At 40.8% G+C, this 13545-nt stretch overlaps 2 protein-coding genes and 3 non-coding genes across 5 annotated transcripts; all 5 read right to left on the bottom strand.

Annotated features, from left to right (window-relative positions):
- Nucleotides 1-1710: 1710 nt before the first annotated feature.
- Nucleotides 1711-4891, bottom strand: LOC130197820 (40S ribosomal protein S8). Its single transcript, XM_056420739.1, has 6 exons — nt 4862-4891; nt 3857-3963; nt 3486-3585; nt 3078-3253; nt 2580-2709; nt 1711-1864 (listed from the first exon to the last, which is right to left on the bottom strand). Exons 1-6 carry the CDS (start codon nt 4863-4865, stop codon nt 1755-1757), a joined length of 627 nt encoding a protein of 208 aa, XP_056276714.1. The 5' UTR covers nt 4866-4891; the 3' UTR covers nt 1711-1754.
- Nucleotides 2242-2308, bottom strand: LOC130198698 (small nucleolar RNA SNORD38). The gene has a single exon (XR_008832695.1). It is a non-coding gene; the product is annotated as a small nucleolar RNA SNORD38 (small nucleolar RNA).
- Nucleotides 2830-2898, bottom strand: LOC130198696 (small nucleolar RNA SNORD38). Its single transcript, XR_008832693.1, has one exon. It is a non-coding gene; the product is annotated as a small nucleolar RNA SNORD38 (small nucleolar RNA).
- Nucleotides 3703-3809, bottom strand: LOC130198700 (small nucleolar RNA SNORD46). Its single transcript, XR_008832697.1, has one exon. It is a non-coding gene; the product is annotated as a small nucleolar RNA SNORD46 (small nucleolar RNA).
- A 338-nt stretch (nt 4892-5229) lies between the features above and the next one.
- hectd3 (HECT domain containing 3) lies at nt 5230-12849 on the bottom strand. Its single transcript, XM_056420741.1, has 20 exons — nt 12631-12849; nt 11807-12274; nt 11188-11441; nt 10949-11084; nt 10504-10625; nt 10112-10225; nt 9829-9911; nt 9516-9681; nt 9261-9342; nt 8468-8650; nt 8279-8331; nt 8017-8185; nt 7801-7914; nt 7624-7713; nt 7147-7353; nt 6895-7024; nt 6510-6584; nt 6299-6380; nt 6118-6189; nt 5230-5874 (listed from the first exon to the last, which is right to left on the bottom strand). Exons 2-20 carry the CDS (start codon nt 12158-12160, stop codon nt 5790-5792), a joined length of 2571 nt encoding a protein of 856 aa, XP_056276716.1. The 5' UTR covers nt 12161-12274; nt 12631-12849; the 3' UTR covers nt 5230-5789.
- Between the last annotated feature and the right edge of the window lie 696 nt (nt 12850-13545).

Raw genomic sequence — 13545 nt, forward strand, 5'->3', positions numbered from 1 at the left:
GCAGTACCTTTCCTGCCCCCAAGGTTAATGCATTCTTTAACTGAATTGCCTTCACTGCCAGCTTCTTCTCTAGCCTTTCTCTCTCAACTATGAACTTCTGGCAACGGCAAATTATATGCTCTACTGTTTCCGGCATATTGCAGTGTTTACATAGTCCCGTTGGGTGTTTATTTATTAAGTGCATGGTTTTGCTCAGCCTTGTGTGTCCAATCCTTAGTCTGGTTAATATATTTTCTTCCGCAGTACTTCCTCCTGTTATCCTCCCTCTGACAACTTCCTTTTGAAGAGCACACAGATGTCTTCCTTGGCTCCTGCGTCCCAACTGTGCTGCCATTCCTGCATAATGTTTTTTTTGATTATTGATTTAATTTCTGTTTTGCTGAATAAAATGTTTGTCCTTTTCTGACATTCCAATGCTTTCTTCGCTAATTTGTCTGCCGCTTCATTTCCCTTTCCACCTCTATGTGCCCGGCACCCACATGCATGATACCAAAACACCCACAAGTCGGGACAGTGTTCCGTATATTTCATTGATTAAATCATGCCTGCTATGAGATGTGAATGATTGTAATGATAAGAATACTGAACTGTAATCTGAAGAAATGATGACCTTTCTGACCTGAACCTCCTCCACCCACTCCAGTGCTGTTAAAATGGCCAATGCCTCAACTGTAAACACCGACAGATGGTCTGATGATCTTTATTTAACCTCATACTGAAATGATGGAACGGTGACCACAAATCCAGTTCGACTGTATTAGGATCTTTAGATCCATCTGTGTATGCTGGGTAAATGATTGATATGTTGTCTGTAGCCTATCCTCCAGCACTCCTGCAATATTAGCAATATTTTTAAGTCCTTGGATTTTGTTCAAAATAAGAAAAATAATTATCAACTGAAACTGAAGTAATTTTACTTGGCCCTGAGCACCTCAGAGATCAATTATCTTTGTGGTTTCTGTAGATGGCATTGCCCTGGCATCCAACACCACTGTAAAGAATCTTGGTGTTATCTTTGATCGTTACTTGTCCTTTAACTCCCACGTGAAGCAATACTCAAGGACTGCATTTTACCATCTACATAATATTTAAAAAATCAGGCACATCTTGTCTCAAATAGATGCAGAAAAATTGGTTCACGCGTTCGTTACTTCTAGACTGGATTACTGCAACTCCTTATTATCAGGCTGCTCTAATAAGTCTCTTAGGTCCCCCCAGTTGATCCAGAACGCTGCAGCTCGTGTTCTCACTAAAACTAAGAAAAGAAATCACATCATTCCTGCACTAGCTGCTCTGCACTGGCTCCCAGTAAAATCAAGAATCACTTTTAAAATTCTTCTCTTAACCTACAAAGCCTTGATTGGTGATGCACCATCATATCTTAAGGAGCTCATTAACCTTTCTACATTCAATATTTCTTTGAAACTAAATTTAATCTCAGGCAATCCAACATGCATACATTTCCTCTTCCAGTAGACACTCTGCCTGCTACCATTGGCAATATTAAACTCGACAGCTCTTCCATGCATTTTTTCTTTGCTTTATTCATCATGAAGTAGCGTGTGATCTTCACATTATGCTTATTTTTGCCATCCTATTATTCAAGCACTGCTAAATTAGATTAAAAACACATGGCATTTTATACTATATTTAGAAACACAATGGAGTTTCACATCAATAAACTGAGAGTAAAGCAGGGGCAGCAGACAGTTTGGGGCATTTGGATTTTATTGAAGTATCAAACAGCTGTACATCTATTTGCCCTTCTTGGCCTTGATCTTCCTCAGGTAGAACTCAAGCTCTTTTCCCTCGAGGATGTAGCCGTCTCCTCTGCCGCACTGGCCGGGTCTGGAGGCGATGCAAGCTGGAGGAGGGAAAAGGGAAATAATCAGTGATGAGGTAGATAACTATTGCGGACATAAGTGTGGAATTAAAAAAATGTAAGACTACGGGCAGTTTTGAGATTGCAGAAGTGTTAAGATACCGTACTGTTAAATTGAAAGATAAGACTAGAAGCACCATCTTGTCAAAATTAAAAAGTGCATGTTCTGTAGTTGCATTCTCAGATATTCAAATCCAGACATGTACAAAGTCATCCGTCTATCACACACCAGGCAAGTGCCTTGCTAAAAGGCAACAGCAGTGTAAGAGGCAAGTTCTGTAATCAACTTCTAAAGCATCAAACCCCCCAGACAGGGTGAATTAACACAGCAGCTGACATTCATAAAAAGGCAACAGGTCTTTCTCAGTCGTTATTATCATCACCGTCATTCAGTAGCAGAACTGGACAAGGTTATCTTCATAGATAGACGTGCGCCAGAACTGAAGGCACTATTAACAGGCCATGAAAAGAAAATGCAGCATGTGACGCTGGTTTAATGTAGAAATAAGTGTGGGGGGGGGGGGGATTTTCAAGCTTCAACTCCAAACTAGGAGTTATTCTACAGGATCAGAGAAACATTTGAAGATCCCTAAAAAAAAGTATGTGAGCAGCCGCCGGAAGTCGAAGCTTTTAGATGCAGATTAAACTCTACAGAACATTTTTTAACGGTTAGCTACCATTACATGTTGAGACTTACCAAGCAGTTTTCCCTGCTGGAACTGCTCCTCCAAGAGGGTGCTGATCTTGGCTGTCTTTTTACGCTCATCGTACTTCTTCTGGGTCTTCTTTGACCTTTTCTTGTTCAGGACCTCTTCTTCATCAGCAGTCTACAGAAGAGGGGGACATGAAGTTCATTAGAGAGACATTTAATACTGCATTAAGTTCACACAACCATCTGAGCAACAGCAGCTGATATACAATACATTTATCACTAGAGGTGATGTGTCTTTCTCAGAGTCTTCCTTATCATCGCTTTCATTCAGTAGCAGAACTGGACAAAGTTATCTTCATGGAAAGACACTCACCATGTCATAAGCACCATATATAATATAGGCTTCATGAAAACATTTAACCTTTTATATATTACAATGGGAGGACCAGTTTATACATACACGGCAAAAACAAAAGCTGTATGATGCATTTATATTTCTCACAACTGAATAAAAACAAGATTAAGATATTAAATGTCACATACCAGCTTAGCTCCCTTCTTGCGTCCCAGAGGAGTGGCAAAGTGTGCCTCATACCACTGCCTGAAGGGAAGGCTGTCGATGAGGACGATGCAGTTCTTCACCAGGGTCTTGGTTCTGACCAGCTCGTTGTTGGAGGCATTGTAGACCACATCAATGATCCTGGTCTTGCGTGTGCAGCCTGCGTACACAAACAAAAGCCATTAGTAACAGAAAATGATCCTCCTATTTGGGAGGAATAATACCATTATATATTTTTTAACGTGCAACATATAGGACAACGGTCTTTCTCAGGTGTCTTATTATCACCAATTATATTCTGTAGCAGAACTGGACAAAGGTATCATCATAGAAAGACATGTCTAACATCTAAGCAATATCATGGACAAAAGTAGCATTTTAAATTAACTTACACTCAGAGCCCCATGAGAAGTTACCGACATCAAGCCTCAGAGCACGATACTTCTTGTTCCCACCACGGACCCTCACCGTGTGGATGCGACGAGGTCCAATCTAGAGAAATAGACACAATATACTTTAGTATTGGTACAATTTGTATGCTTATGGTTTGAGGTTATGCGTAGATATCACTCAGATGGCTCATGGAAAAGTAACATGAACATATATTGAAGCGTGTCAGCGTAACTATGACAAGTCCTAACATTGGTAAGTCTAGAGCTTTGAACCAAGACGGTTCAAAAAGACATACCTAAGGTCATGTTTTCATCACCCACGCTACATAAAAGCAAGTCTTTTTAGAGCAGGTAAACACTGTAATACATACTTTTGTGTTTGAAGGAGGGCGTCCGAGCTCATACTTCCTTTTCTTGTGGTAGGGCTTGCGTTTACCGCCGGTCTTGCGGCGCTTATGCCAGTTATCCCTTGAGATACCTGAGTAAATAATTAAAACAAAGAACACGCTATTATGATCGTTGGAGAACTATCTGGACAGTCAGTACAACGTGGTCTATGCTTGAGCAATCAGTTCTCCAAGGTATAAGGTTGTCCGCAATTTTAATTATGGATTACATTTGTCTCATCATTTCGCTCAAGCAATGGTTTGGTCTCTTCTAATTAATTAATGTCATACAGAGCACGGTGAACTGTGTTAAGGATTAATTTAACCCACAAGTACTCAGCAGTCTAACATTCAACTGAACAGACTAGTGTTTTAAAATGCACACACGGAATAGAAATGTCGGGCCCTAAAACTATACGGTGGCCTTTTAAGAACATGCTTTTGTATCCAAGATGTGCCTTAGTTAACTTGACGTTCGTCATATATAACTTCACACTATTTATGTTAAATGTGCCCCAAATCCTCTAAAATATCGTGTTAGTTTCAAAATCACTAAGAGTGTCCGTGTAGCAACGTGACATTCCCACCGCCATCCTGCTAACTAATGCTAATGGTAACATTACGTTGACTCTAGTCTCCTGGCACATTAAAAACTCTGAACTCCAGTCATGAACGGCAGTTGCAACACAACGGTGAAACCAGCTTAAATATTAGACAGCATAAACAGCATGTTGTGCCGTTTTCTATCACACTTGAGCAGCAAACGCTAACTTCATGGTCAACGAGTGCAGCCATCTTGGAACAGTACACACATCCTTTACACATTACTTCAATAAAACACAACACACCGACTCCAGACGGCTAAGTTAAAGATGCATCTCTTTAAATAACACTTAGCAACAAGAAGGCAAACCATTATAGAAATATTCCTTCGATAAAACATCAGATGGACAAGGATTCTCCCTCCGACCCGAGCATGAAAACACGTACCCATTCTCAGGCGCCGGCTAGAAAGAGAAACCGCAATGGCTCATGGGTAGGGTTGAAGCAACGTATTCTCGCGAGAATCTCCGGCGTAATGAACGGTATTCTCGTCAGTGTTAATGTAAAAAAGCAATAACAAACAATCAAGACATTTATGTTTTACTAAAATATAAATAGTATTAACCTCTTAACTTATGTTACTTGTTTTATATTGTTTTTGTATATTACTGGCTTTTGTTGTAGGAAAGAAAAAGAATATATTGAATGTTCTATTTATATAAATCATATGAATGTATACTTTTAATCAACCATTCTTAAATGATAATTATATTTAGTAAATATCTAATATAGCTACGATAAATTATGAAAAATCGTAACATAAACATATTTATCTTTTATTTATATTGCATCAACTAAATGACATGTAATGTAATATTAATAAAAACATTACAGTATGCATATTTACAGCAGATTTGTTATATATTTTTGTAAAAAACGACAACTATTCAGGATATTTCATCAAACTACTATTTCCACGGTCATGACTGAACTTTTGGGGTCAACTTGAATTGTATTTGTTTTCTTATTATTGTATCTACATTTTTTTTTGCAATACATGTCATTTGGCTGACCCTTTTATCCAAAGCGACTTACAATCATACACCGTAGACACAGCTAGAGGGAGCAATTCCGGGTTAAGTGTCTTGCTCAGCAACCCCCTGATTGATACAGACCTGCTAACCACTGACCCACATTTCATTCAGAACAATACAAATAATTTAAAAAACACACAAAGTCTTTCCATCTTTCCAGTTATTTAATATATACAGCTAGGATTAATTGGCAGTTGCGTAGATATGGTGAACACATGACAAGATTATTCTCCATGCAACAGTGATTTGTAAAGTGTTGGTTGAGTGAAGCAGCAGGGAGATCACTCTTCCCAGGGGCTCATGTCAGTGTCGATGGCCACGCAATTGTAAGCAGCATAACGCAGCTTCTCCTCACAAACCTTTGCACTGCAGGACAGAAGGAACAAGAGGATGAGACAGGATTGGAGGCTATGAATGTAATATTACTGTCAATAAAGAGCAGATTTACAAAAAGTTAAGAGCTGAATTTAATTAAGTGTAGCATGGACGATGAAAGCAACCGGTATTTAAATTGTGTTCTTTGGTATAGCACCAAACAAACAATACACTCCATATTGAAACACAATTGTAACACATTCTGCTTGTTTAAAACACAGAACATTGGTATACCTGGGGTAGTTGGGTAAATAAAGAGTGCTGGAACATGTGGAGGACTGAGGAAGTGCATCGGTCGTTTCGGCGCTAAATCAGGAAACCCAAAAATGAATAGCACCATGTTCTATTGTAGGAATTTTGCAAGCTAAAATGATTTACTGTCATCCTTGTATGTAAGGCATGTACTTGCACTCACCCTTGTTTGTCAGGGAAGACGTAGATAGGTGCAGGGAGACGACTTCGACCAGTTACAAACCTCAGAAACCTGCTGCGATCCTCTGAAAGCAAGAACATAAATCACTACCGATAAATGTCGCTCATTTCTTCAGTTTAGCTATAGTATCGGTTTATATTTTCAGAGGGACAAATACACATGCTCTGTAACACGTTGATAACAGTGAACTGACCATTGGTGAAGCTCGTCAGTGCTTCCCATAAGTATTGTACTCTGACGTCACTTTGTTCCAGGTCCTCATAGCGTGCTGGTCGGGAGATAGAACAAAAACCCATTAATGACTCTTTACTACAATATTGAATTAAAGATAATCTATAATCTTTTGCCGAATTTGATTAAGAGCATGGCACCTTCTGAAAGGATGAATGTGTGTTTCCTTAACTTTACTTTCGATTGCATTATCTTGCAGCATTGATATCAGTACAACCAATACTTTTTAATTATTTAAGTCTGGACCAAAGCAGTGGACTGCTAGCACGGCTAAAACAAACAACTGTTCAATAAATGCAGAAGTTGTGTGTAGATTGTCAAAGATACGTTCAAAGCTGGACACTCACTCAGTCGTTTCAGGGCCTCCACAGTGATCTCAGGGTCTCCGCACACTTTCTTTTCCACTTCCTGCCAGGTGAGCAGGTCAAGCACCGCCTGAGGAACCACCTTCAGCAGCCCTGCCTGCATGGCTGCAATCTGTGACACACAAAAAGACAATGAGGCAGATGCACGCAATTCAATGATATAGCCGCTTACACACACACCATAATTACTGGAGGAGTTTATACTTAAACCACACTTATAGTAGCAAGTCCCACCTGCTTCCTGCTCTCCTCCAGCCGAGCCTTCTGCACCAGGCGGATGAACTCGCTGCGGTCCTCGTAGCGAACAGCCACATTACTGCCACCGGGGATGAGCTCCACCATCTGGCTGTCGCTCAGCAGGGTGGTGTACACCAACTCCTCCCCAAACCTAAACTCATACGTCTCCTGGTCCAAATTCTCCATGGCATCCAGCAGGCTCACCTGAACACACATCCAAATGTAACTTGAGACAATGTGACTGTTTGTCAAATTCTAAATTATTTAATTGCAATACAGTGATATTTATTGGTCATTTAAGTGAATAAGGATCCTGGTAGCTATGCATTCTAATAAAACATTAAATATTAATCTTGACAATTCTCCTTCCAAAGAAGGTTTCAGACTCGATGTGCTGTACAAACCCAGGCTGCAGAGCCTACATTGTATGTTACATCACATGTTAAGCAGGTGTAATGGTTTGAATGTCCTCACCAGAACAGAATCGACAGCTGGGAAATCTTTACTCCAGCTGACAGCCTCCCCAGTTAGCTGCTTCCACACCAGCCCGGGCAGAGCCAACACCTATAGAAGCAGCCAGAGAATCAAGCCTCTAAATCCACCCATTCAGTCTTCACAGCGTTGTTAACGACCGACAATAGCATCACTCACCAAGAAGTCTTTCCCTCTGAGAGCAGCTCCCATGAGCTGACCGATCCAGTCATACTTGTGGAACTCATTACAGGATGGGTTGGGGACGTAGTAATCCCTGGCCTCCAAGGAGCCCTAAAAGACCAGCGAGCAAAAATAAGGGCGGAGCCAATCAGACCACTGGTTCGGTCAAATCTACTGTAAAAAAAAAATGCAGCAACAAAGGTGAGTGATTACCTGGTTGGACGTACGGCTGAAGAATGGCAGAGGCATGGGACACTCAGCTGAGCTGGGGCACAGCTCCTCAGACATGTCAGCCAGGCTGTCCCGAAATCCGCCTCCCTGGTCTATGATTCCCTCTGCAATGAACTTACATTCCCACCACTGGTCATAACGGGCAGGCCATCTGACAAACCAAGAGAAAATATGGTACATTTAGATTTGAATGCCGTCGATGTTTCAGTTATATTCAGGCAAGAAAGGTCAGATGCCTGCTCACCGATAATCCAAAGTCTTCTCAAATTTGTCAGACGGCTTGAGGCCTTCATACACCTGCAAGGAGAAAAATAAAAATCATAAACCAACAGAAACAGCACCCATAATGCATCACCGAATCAGACTCCTGTTTGTATAAATGCATCTCATCACACCGAAGGAGGAGGTGTCACAACTCAAAGTGTTTTTATACCTGATTCAAAACAGCGTTCTTGCAGCTGGTGTCCAGAGAAGGGTTGTCTCTGTGCTCCATGGCAAGACGTCTGTTGATGTACAGCCGGGGCATGAAGTTTGGCTTACTGGTCTCAGAGTCCTTCAGGCACTGTGTGATGAGGGCTGAGCGGCGTTTGGACAGCAGCAGGAACTGCTTTATGCTCTAGAGGGCGCCAAAGAAAGTCATTTTGGAGGCATATCTAGTTTTTCACAAGTACAGCTGCACCAGGAAATCAGAATATTATAACAATGAGGTTTTAAAAATAGTCTTTATGCATCAGTAAGTGTGAGTGGGATGATATTAAGCATTTTTAAAATATATTTATAGAACTTATCCACTACTTAATGTCTTTTGTACACATTTTTTGTTCTTAACATTTTTGTTTCATTATGTGTAACGGATGCTATTTCACTCCACTTTATACCTTCAGTGTTAGAACAGTGCTCATTGATTTCCAGTAAAGCTTTATATAAAATTTGAAAAAAACCACAAAGGCCATTACCGTTTGTGTGTATTTACTATAAAGCTAGTAAAACTTTGGTTTGGACTTTATTGCTGGTTACTGCCTAATTGTTATTCAGTGTCAGTCTCATATACAGGACTGTCTCAGAAAATTAGAATATCATGCATTCTGGATTCATTACAAATCCTCATAAAATTTTAATATTTCCTCAGACCAAAAAGATTTATAACAGCTGAGTGTTTGTCAAGTTAATTAGACAATTCAAGATCAGCAATAAATCAGTATTTTAAAGACTCCACTCTGACTTACTTTGATCTGGTTGAAGGTACCCAGACTGTAGTCCCAGGCTGGTACCAAGTGTGGGAGCACACTGTCCAGGAGACATATGAATCTGCGGAGAGCGAGACAGAAAAATAAAACCGACTGGTTCATTAAAAAAAACAAATGATCATGACAATTGTAAGACTTTCTGGACATGCACGTAGTTTGGTTGTCACAAAAAACACCACAATTAGGTTATCAATATTTCCCTGCATGATATTTCCCATGACAGATGAATGTTACCTCTGGATGACTAGTGCTCTGCGGTACAGGACGTCGGGCGTGTTGCCCTGCAGACGGGGGTAACGCACCAGGTTCGAGGACTGGAAAACATCAGCATTCAGACCCAGGTCTCTTTCACACGATGACTTGATCTTTAAACCTCGAATCCGGACATCTATACCCTCATCTGTAGAGCCAACAAATGTAATTTCAGGTACATTACAAGGCTATAGAAGTTTTTGCAGCCAAAGAACCACACAAAGTATATTGAAGGGTTTAAAATCACAGAAGATATTTGGTCAAATTACCATAGAAACATTTTAAAAGGCCTTACCTCTACATTCCTCAATACGGACCTCAATTACAGGCAGGTGGGAAATCATATCCTCCAGCACACATACTTCTCCAATCAGGTTGCTATAGAAAAAAAAGAGCACATAGGCTTCATATTTACAAATTAGTCTTCTATATATTTCCACTTTTATCAAGTAATTGGGGCAAAACCAATATATTAGGTGGATATTGGCCTTCTATTAAAACATATCGGATTTATTTATTGCATTTAATCCTAATCATATTACTAAATAATAATAATAGCAATAAAAGAAAGGACTCACTCGTCTAAGGTGACGTCACTCAGCTTCTTCAGGTTGTCTCCCTCTCCTCCAAACACTGTGACTCGTTTGGGCATGTAGTTGTCGTCTGTCGAGTCCACAGTCAATATCAGCTTACTAGAGAGCAAAGAGAAGCAATATCTACAATTTACCACAGGACAGAATTCTTAACTCTAGTGTTGAAGTCTTTATGTTCAGATGCTGGCTATAATATCGGTCCAGAGAGGAAGAATTCTGCTGACAAACAGATATAATACAAATACATGTATACTATGTAGCCGACATCAAGAAAGTACTAACACAAATATTAAATACATTAAGTTCAGGGTTTGGATTACAATGAATAACAGACCAACCGACAGAGGTGTCACTTGTTTGCCCAGCAGCTCACTCACTTCACCACGGTGCCTCTCTTCATGTGCAGGCGGATCCAGTGCTGTCCCTGCATGCCGTCGCTCTCCCAGTAAGTTTCAGTGTCTCCGTCTGTCAGACAGCTCACCCCTCCACTGGGATCTTCCTGTCAGCAAATATCAAGGTCATCCCATGTATTAAACCCTTCACTTACTGACTCATTACACGTGTTTCACAGGAACACTCAATGTAACAATCAATTCACTTTAATCTGCTATATGATAGGAAGTAAAAAATAAATTTAAAAAAGTTGAATCTTGTAAAGACTGGATGTTTGCTTGCCTTTAATACTCATACCGTTTCATTTTAATGGCTAGAAAATGGATACAGCTGCAGCTTTTATATCTCCATATCAGAAGGACCGGCTGTCTGGACAGTTTGGAAAGGGAAACACAAAGAAATACAAATACTGGAGCAGATGTGACTCACCGAACATGAGGAAACATCAATACTGGTCACGCACTGCTTCACACTCCCCAGGTTCTCATCCTCTTTCCCAATGTGGTCATAGAAGTAATGCACCAAGTCCTCGTCACATTCATATGCCCAGGTGGGAGGAACATACCTGGAATATTGGAAGGGGACCAGCAAAAACTTAATTTGAAGATCTGCTCAAACAAACCACAAAGTCTTGGCTCTCTCATCTGATTTATCACAAACATGCTCACCGTAGCTTCTGGACGGCAGCGTTATCACACTCAGCGATTTTGGGTTTGGAGCCCATGTAAAGTGCGTTCTCCACACTGACCACCTGCTCCCATCTGTTGCAGGGCTTGTGGTCGTAGCCGAAGAGCTGCTGTTGTCTGCTGATGGTCTCCGGTGACTCCACCGGCACCAGCCTGTCGCCTCCCTCTGTGTGTTTACACACCAGGATCCAGCCTTCCTCCAGCTCCTGGCCCGGACGGTGCTCCTCCAATTGCTCCTGGAAGCAGACGTGGATCGTAATGTCAACATGTGTTTTCCCACCACAAATCTTGTAAACTGACAAAACTGGTAATAAAAGCATCCTAGCCACAGAGGGACAAGTAGGGTTATGCAGGATGCAACTTTCATTTTCAATTATTTCAACAATCGCAAGTGTGATTTAACACCATCGGTTTTTACACCAAATTGTATATATTGTGGAAGTAACGTGAAATAAACTGTATATGTTGCTGCAGTGTGACACTGAAAATGTGCTGTAATGTGCACAATAACTTAAAAATGATCCTTTTCCAATTTCAACATCTCTCAGTAATTTAATGGCTCTGGTTCAGTGAGTGTAACATAGCAAGGAGAGAATCTTACCTTATTGATTTTGACCCACAGGCCCTGGCTGTTGCAGTATTCCTCCCCTGTCGTCCGGATACAAGTGCCTTTCTTGGGTTCTATGTTGTACTTGCCTAATTTCTTAACGTGTGGAGTCTGGTGTGGACTCTCATAGACAGAGACAAGCGTTTTCCCCATGGTGGAGCCTCCTGTAGATGCTCCGGTGGAGGCTGAGGAGGTGGACGATGAATCCTTGCATATCTTGTAGCACACCTCTTTGGGGACATAGCACAGACACTCCGACACAACCTCGCCCCTCTTGAAACACTCGATACACCTGTTGAGAAAGCGAATCCTGCCGAGCAGCAGGTGAGGGTTGTCGCCCAGAGACATGATGATGACGATGATGATGGAAGTGACAGTCAGCAGCTCAGCAGCATGGGGGCATCAGCTGACATTACACCACTGCCCTGCCTTTGTTTTCCTGCCTGGTTAGGGTGGATGCTCCTGTCCAAACAAAGCAAACACAACCGAATATTCTTGAGAAACAGAGCATTCAACGAACGGCAGCAAAATCCTGTGATTTAATTGGATTTTCAGCTGGATTTCACTCGAGTAGAAACGGTAAAAAGAAAAACAATCCGCGTATCAGCGGACTTTGGTCGAGAAATGTCAGCTCCTCCTCTGAACCATACGGGCTAACAGTAGCAAGCTAGCGAGGTGTTAGTTAAGTAAACTAATGTATCCTGGGACGTTTACGATGCATGTTATCCACAAAACCATGTCTATTTTACTCATAATGTACAGAAAAATGCTTCATGAGCTATAAGCCAGAGAGACGTCTCGGATCAGTATCAACGTACCTTTATTATATGTAGTGTTTTTAAAGTGAAACTCGTTGCTATTCAGTCGGACTTCCCGGATCAATAAACGCGTTAGCGAAACGTTGCTAAAATGCAAACGACATCTCTTTTTATCCGCAGTGAGCTAGACAAGCTACAACCTTCATTAACCCTAATTTTACCAAGACGGGTCGCCCTCCCAGCTGGACTCATAACATTGGGTTCAACGTGCAATGCAGAAAATACATACTCCAAAATATGTAATAGATTCACTCTTCTTATTCTTCTTCGTCTGCCTTCTTTTACTTCCTTCTTCCTTCTTCTTCTTCTCTTGTGTTAATGGCGGTTGACAAACAGCGTTCGGGTGCATTACCGCCACCCACTAATCTGGCGTGTGGACTCCCTCTCTAATACGACAACAAACCAAATAAAATATAAATGATTAACTAAACAATAGGTAACAAATTAAATAAAGAAAAGTTTGCCTGAATGATATCCATTATTCTGGTTAACACTAAATACATGAGAAACTGTCACTCAAACTTAATTGTATTTCCTCTCCGATCTCTCTTGGTTTATTTTTCAAAACTTCTCTCGCTGAATTGAAATTCTGACATTCTTCCCAAAATTCACACTTTCTATTTTATGCTTTTCAATACCCCAGAGGGAACTGTTAAAATCAGTTTAACTTTCTTTTGTCATAATGATCTCCTCTTTCCTGTTCGTTCACTCGATCCTGCATTCCCAACCAATGGTTTATGAAAAAAACACTTCACAATATCCACTTCACAATTAACATGATATCTAATCCTGTAAACGTAATTCTTTGTTTAAATCTTCCTGTATTTTAAGCCTTTCCTGAACAGCCAGCTTATTCACTGACAAACTATCAAACCTCTCTCCGCCTCTTCTCGCTTGCAGATGTTTATTCTTAAT

Source organism: Pseudoliparis swirei, chromosome 8, assembly GCF_029220125.1.
Source record: "Pseudoliparis swirei isolate HS2019 ecotype Mariana Trench chromosome 8, NWPU_hadal_v1, whole genome shotgun sequence".
Lineage (NCBI taxonomy): Eukaryota > Metazoa > Chordata > Actinopteri > Perciformes > Liparidae > Pseudoliparis > Pseudoliparis swirei.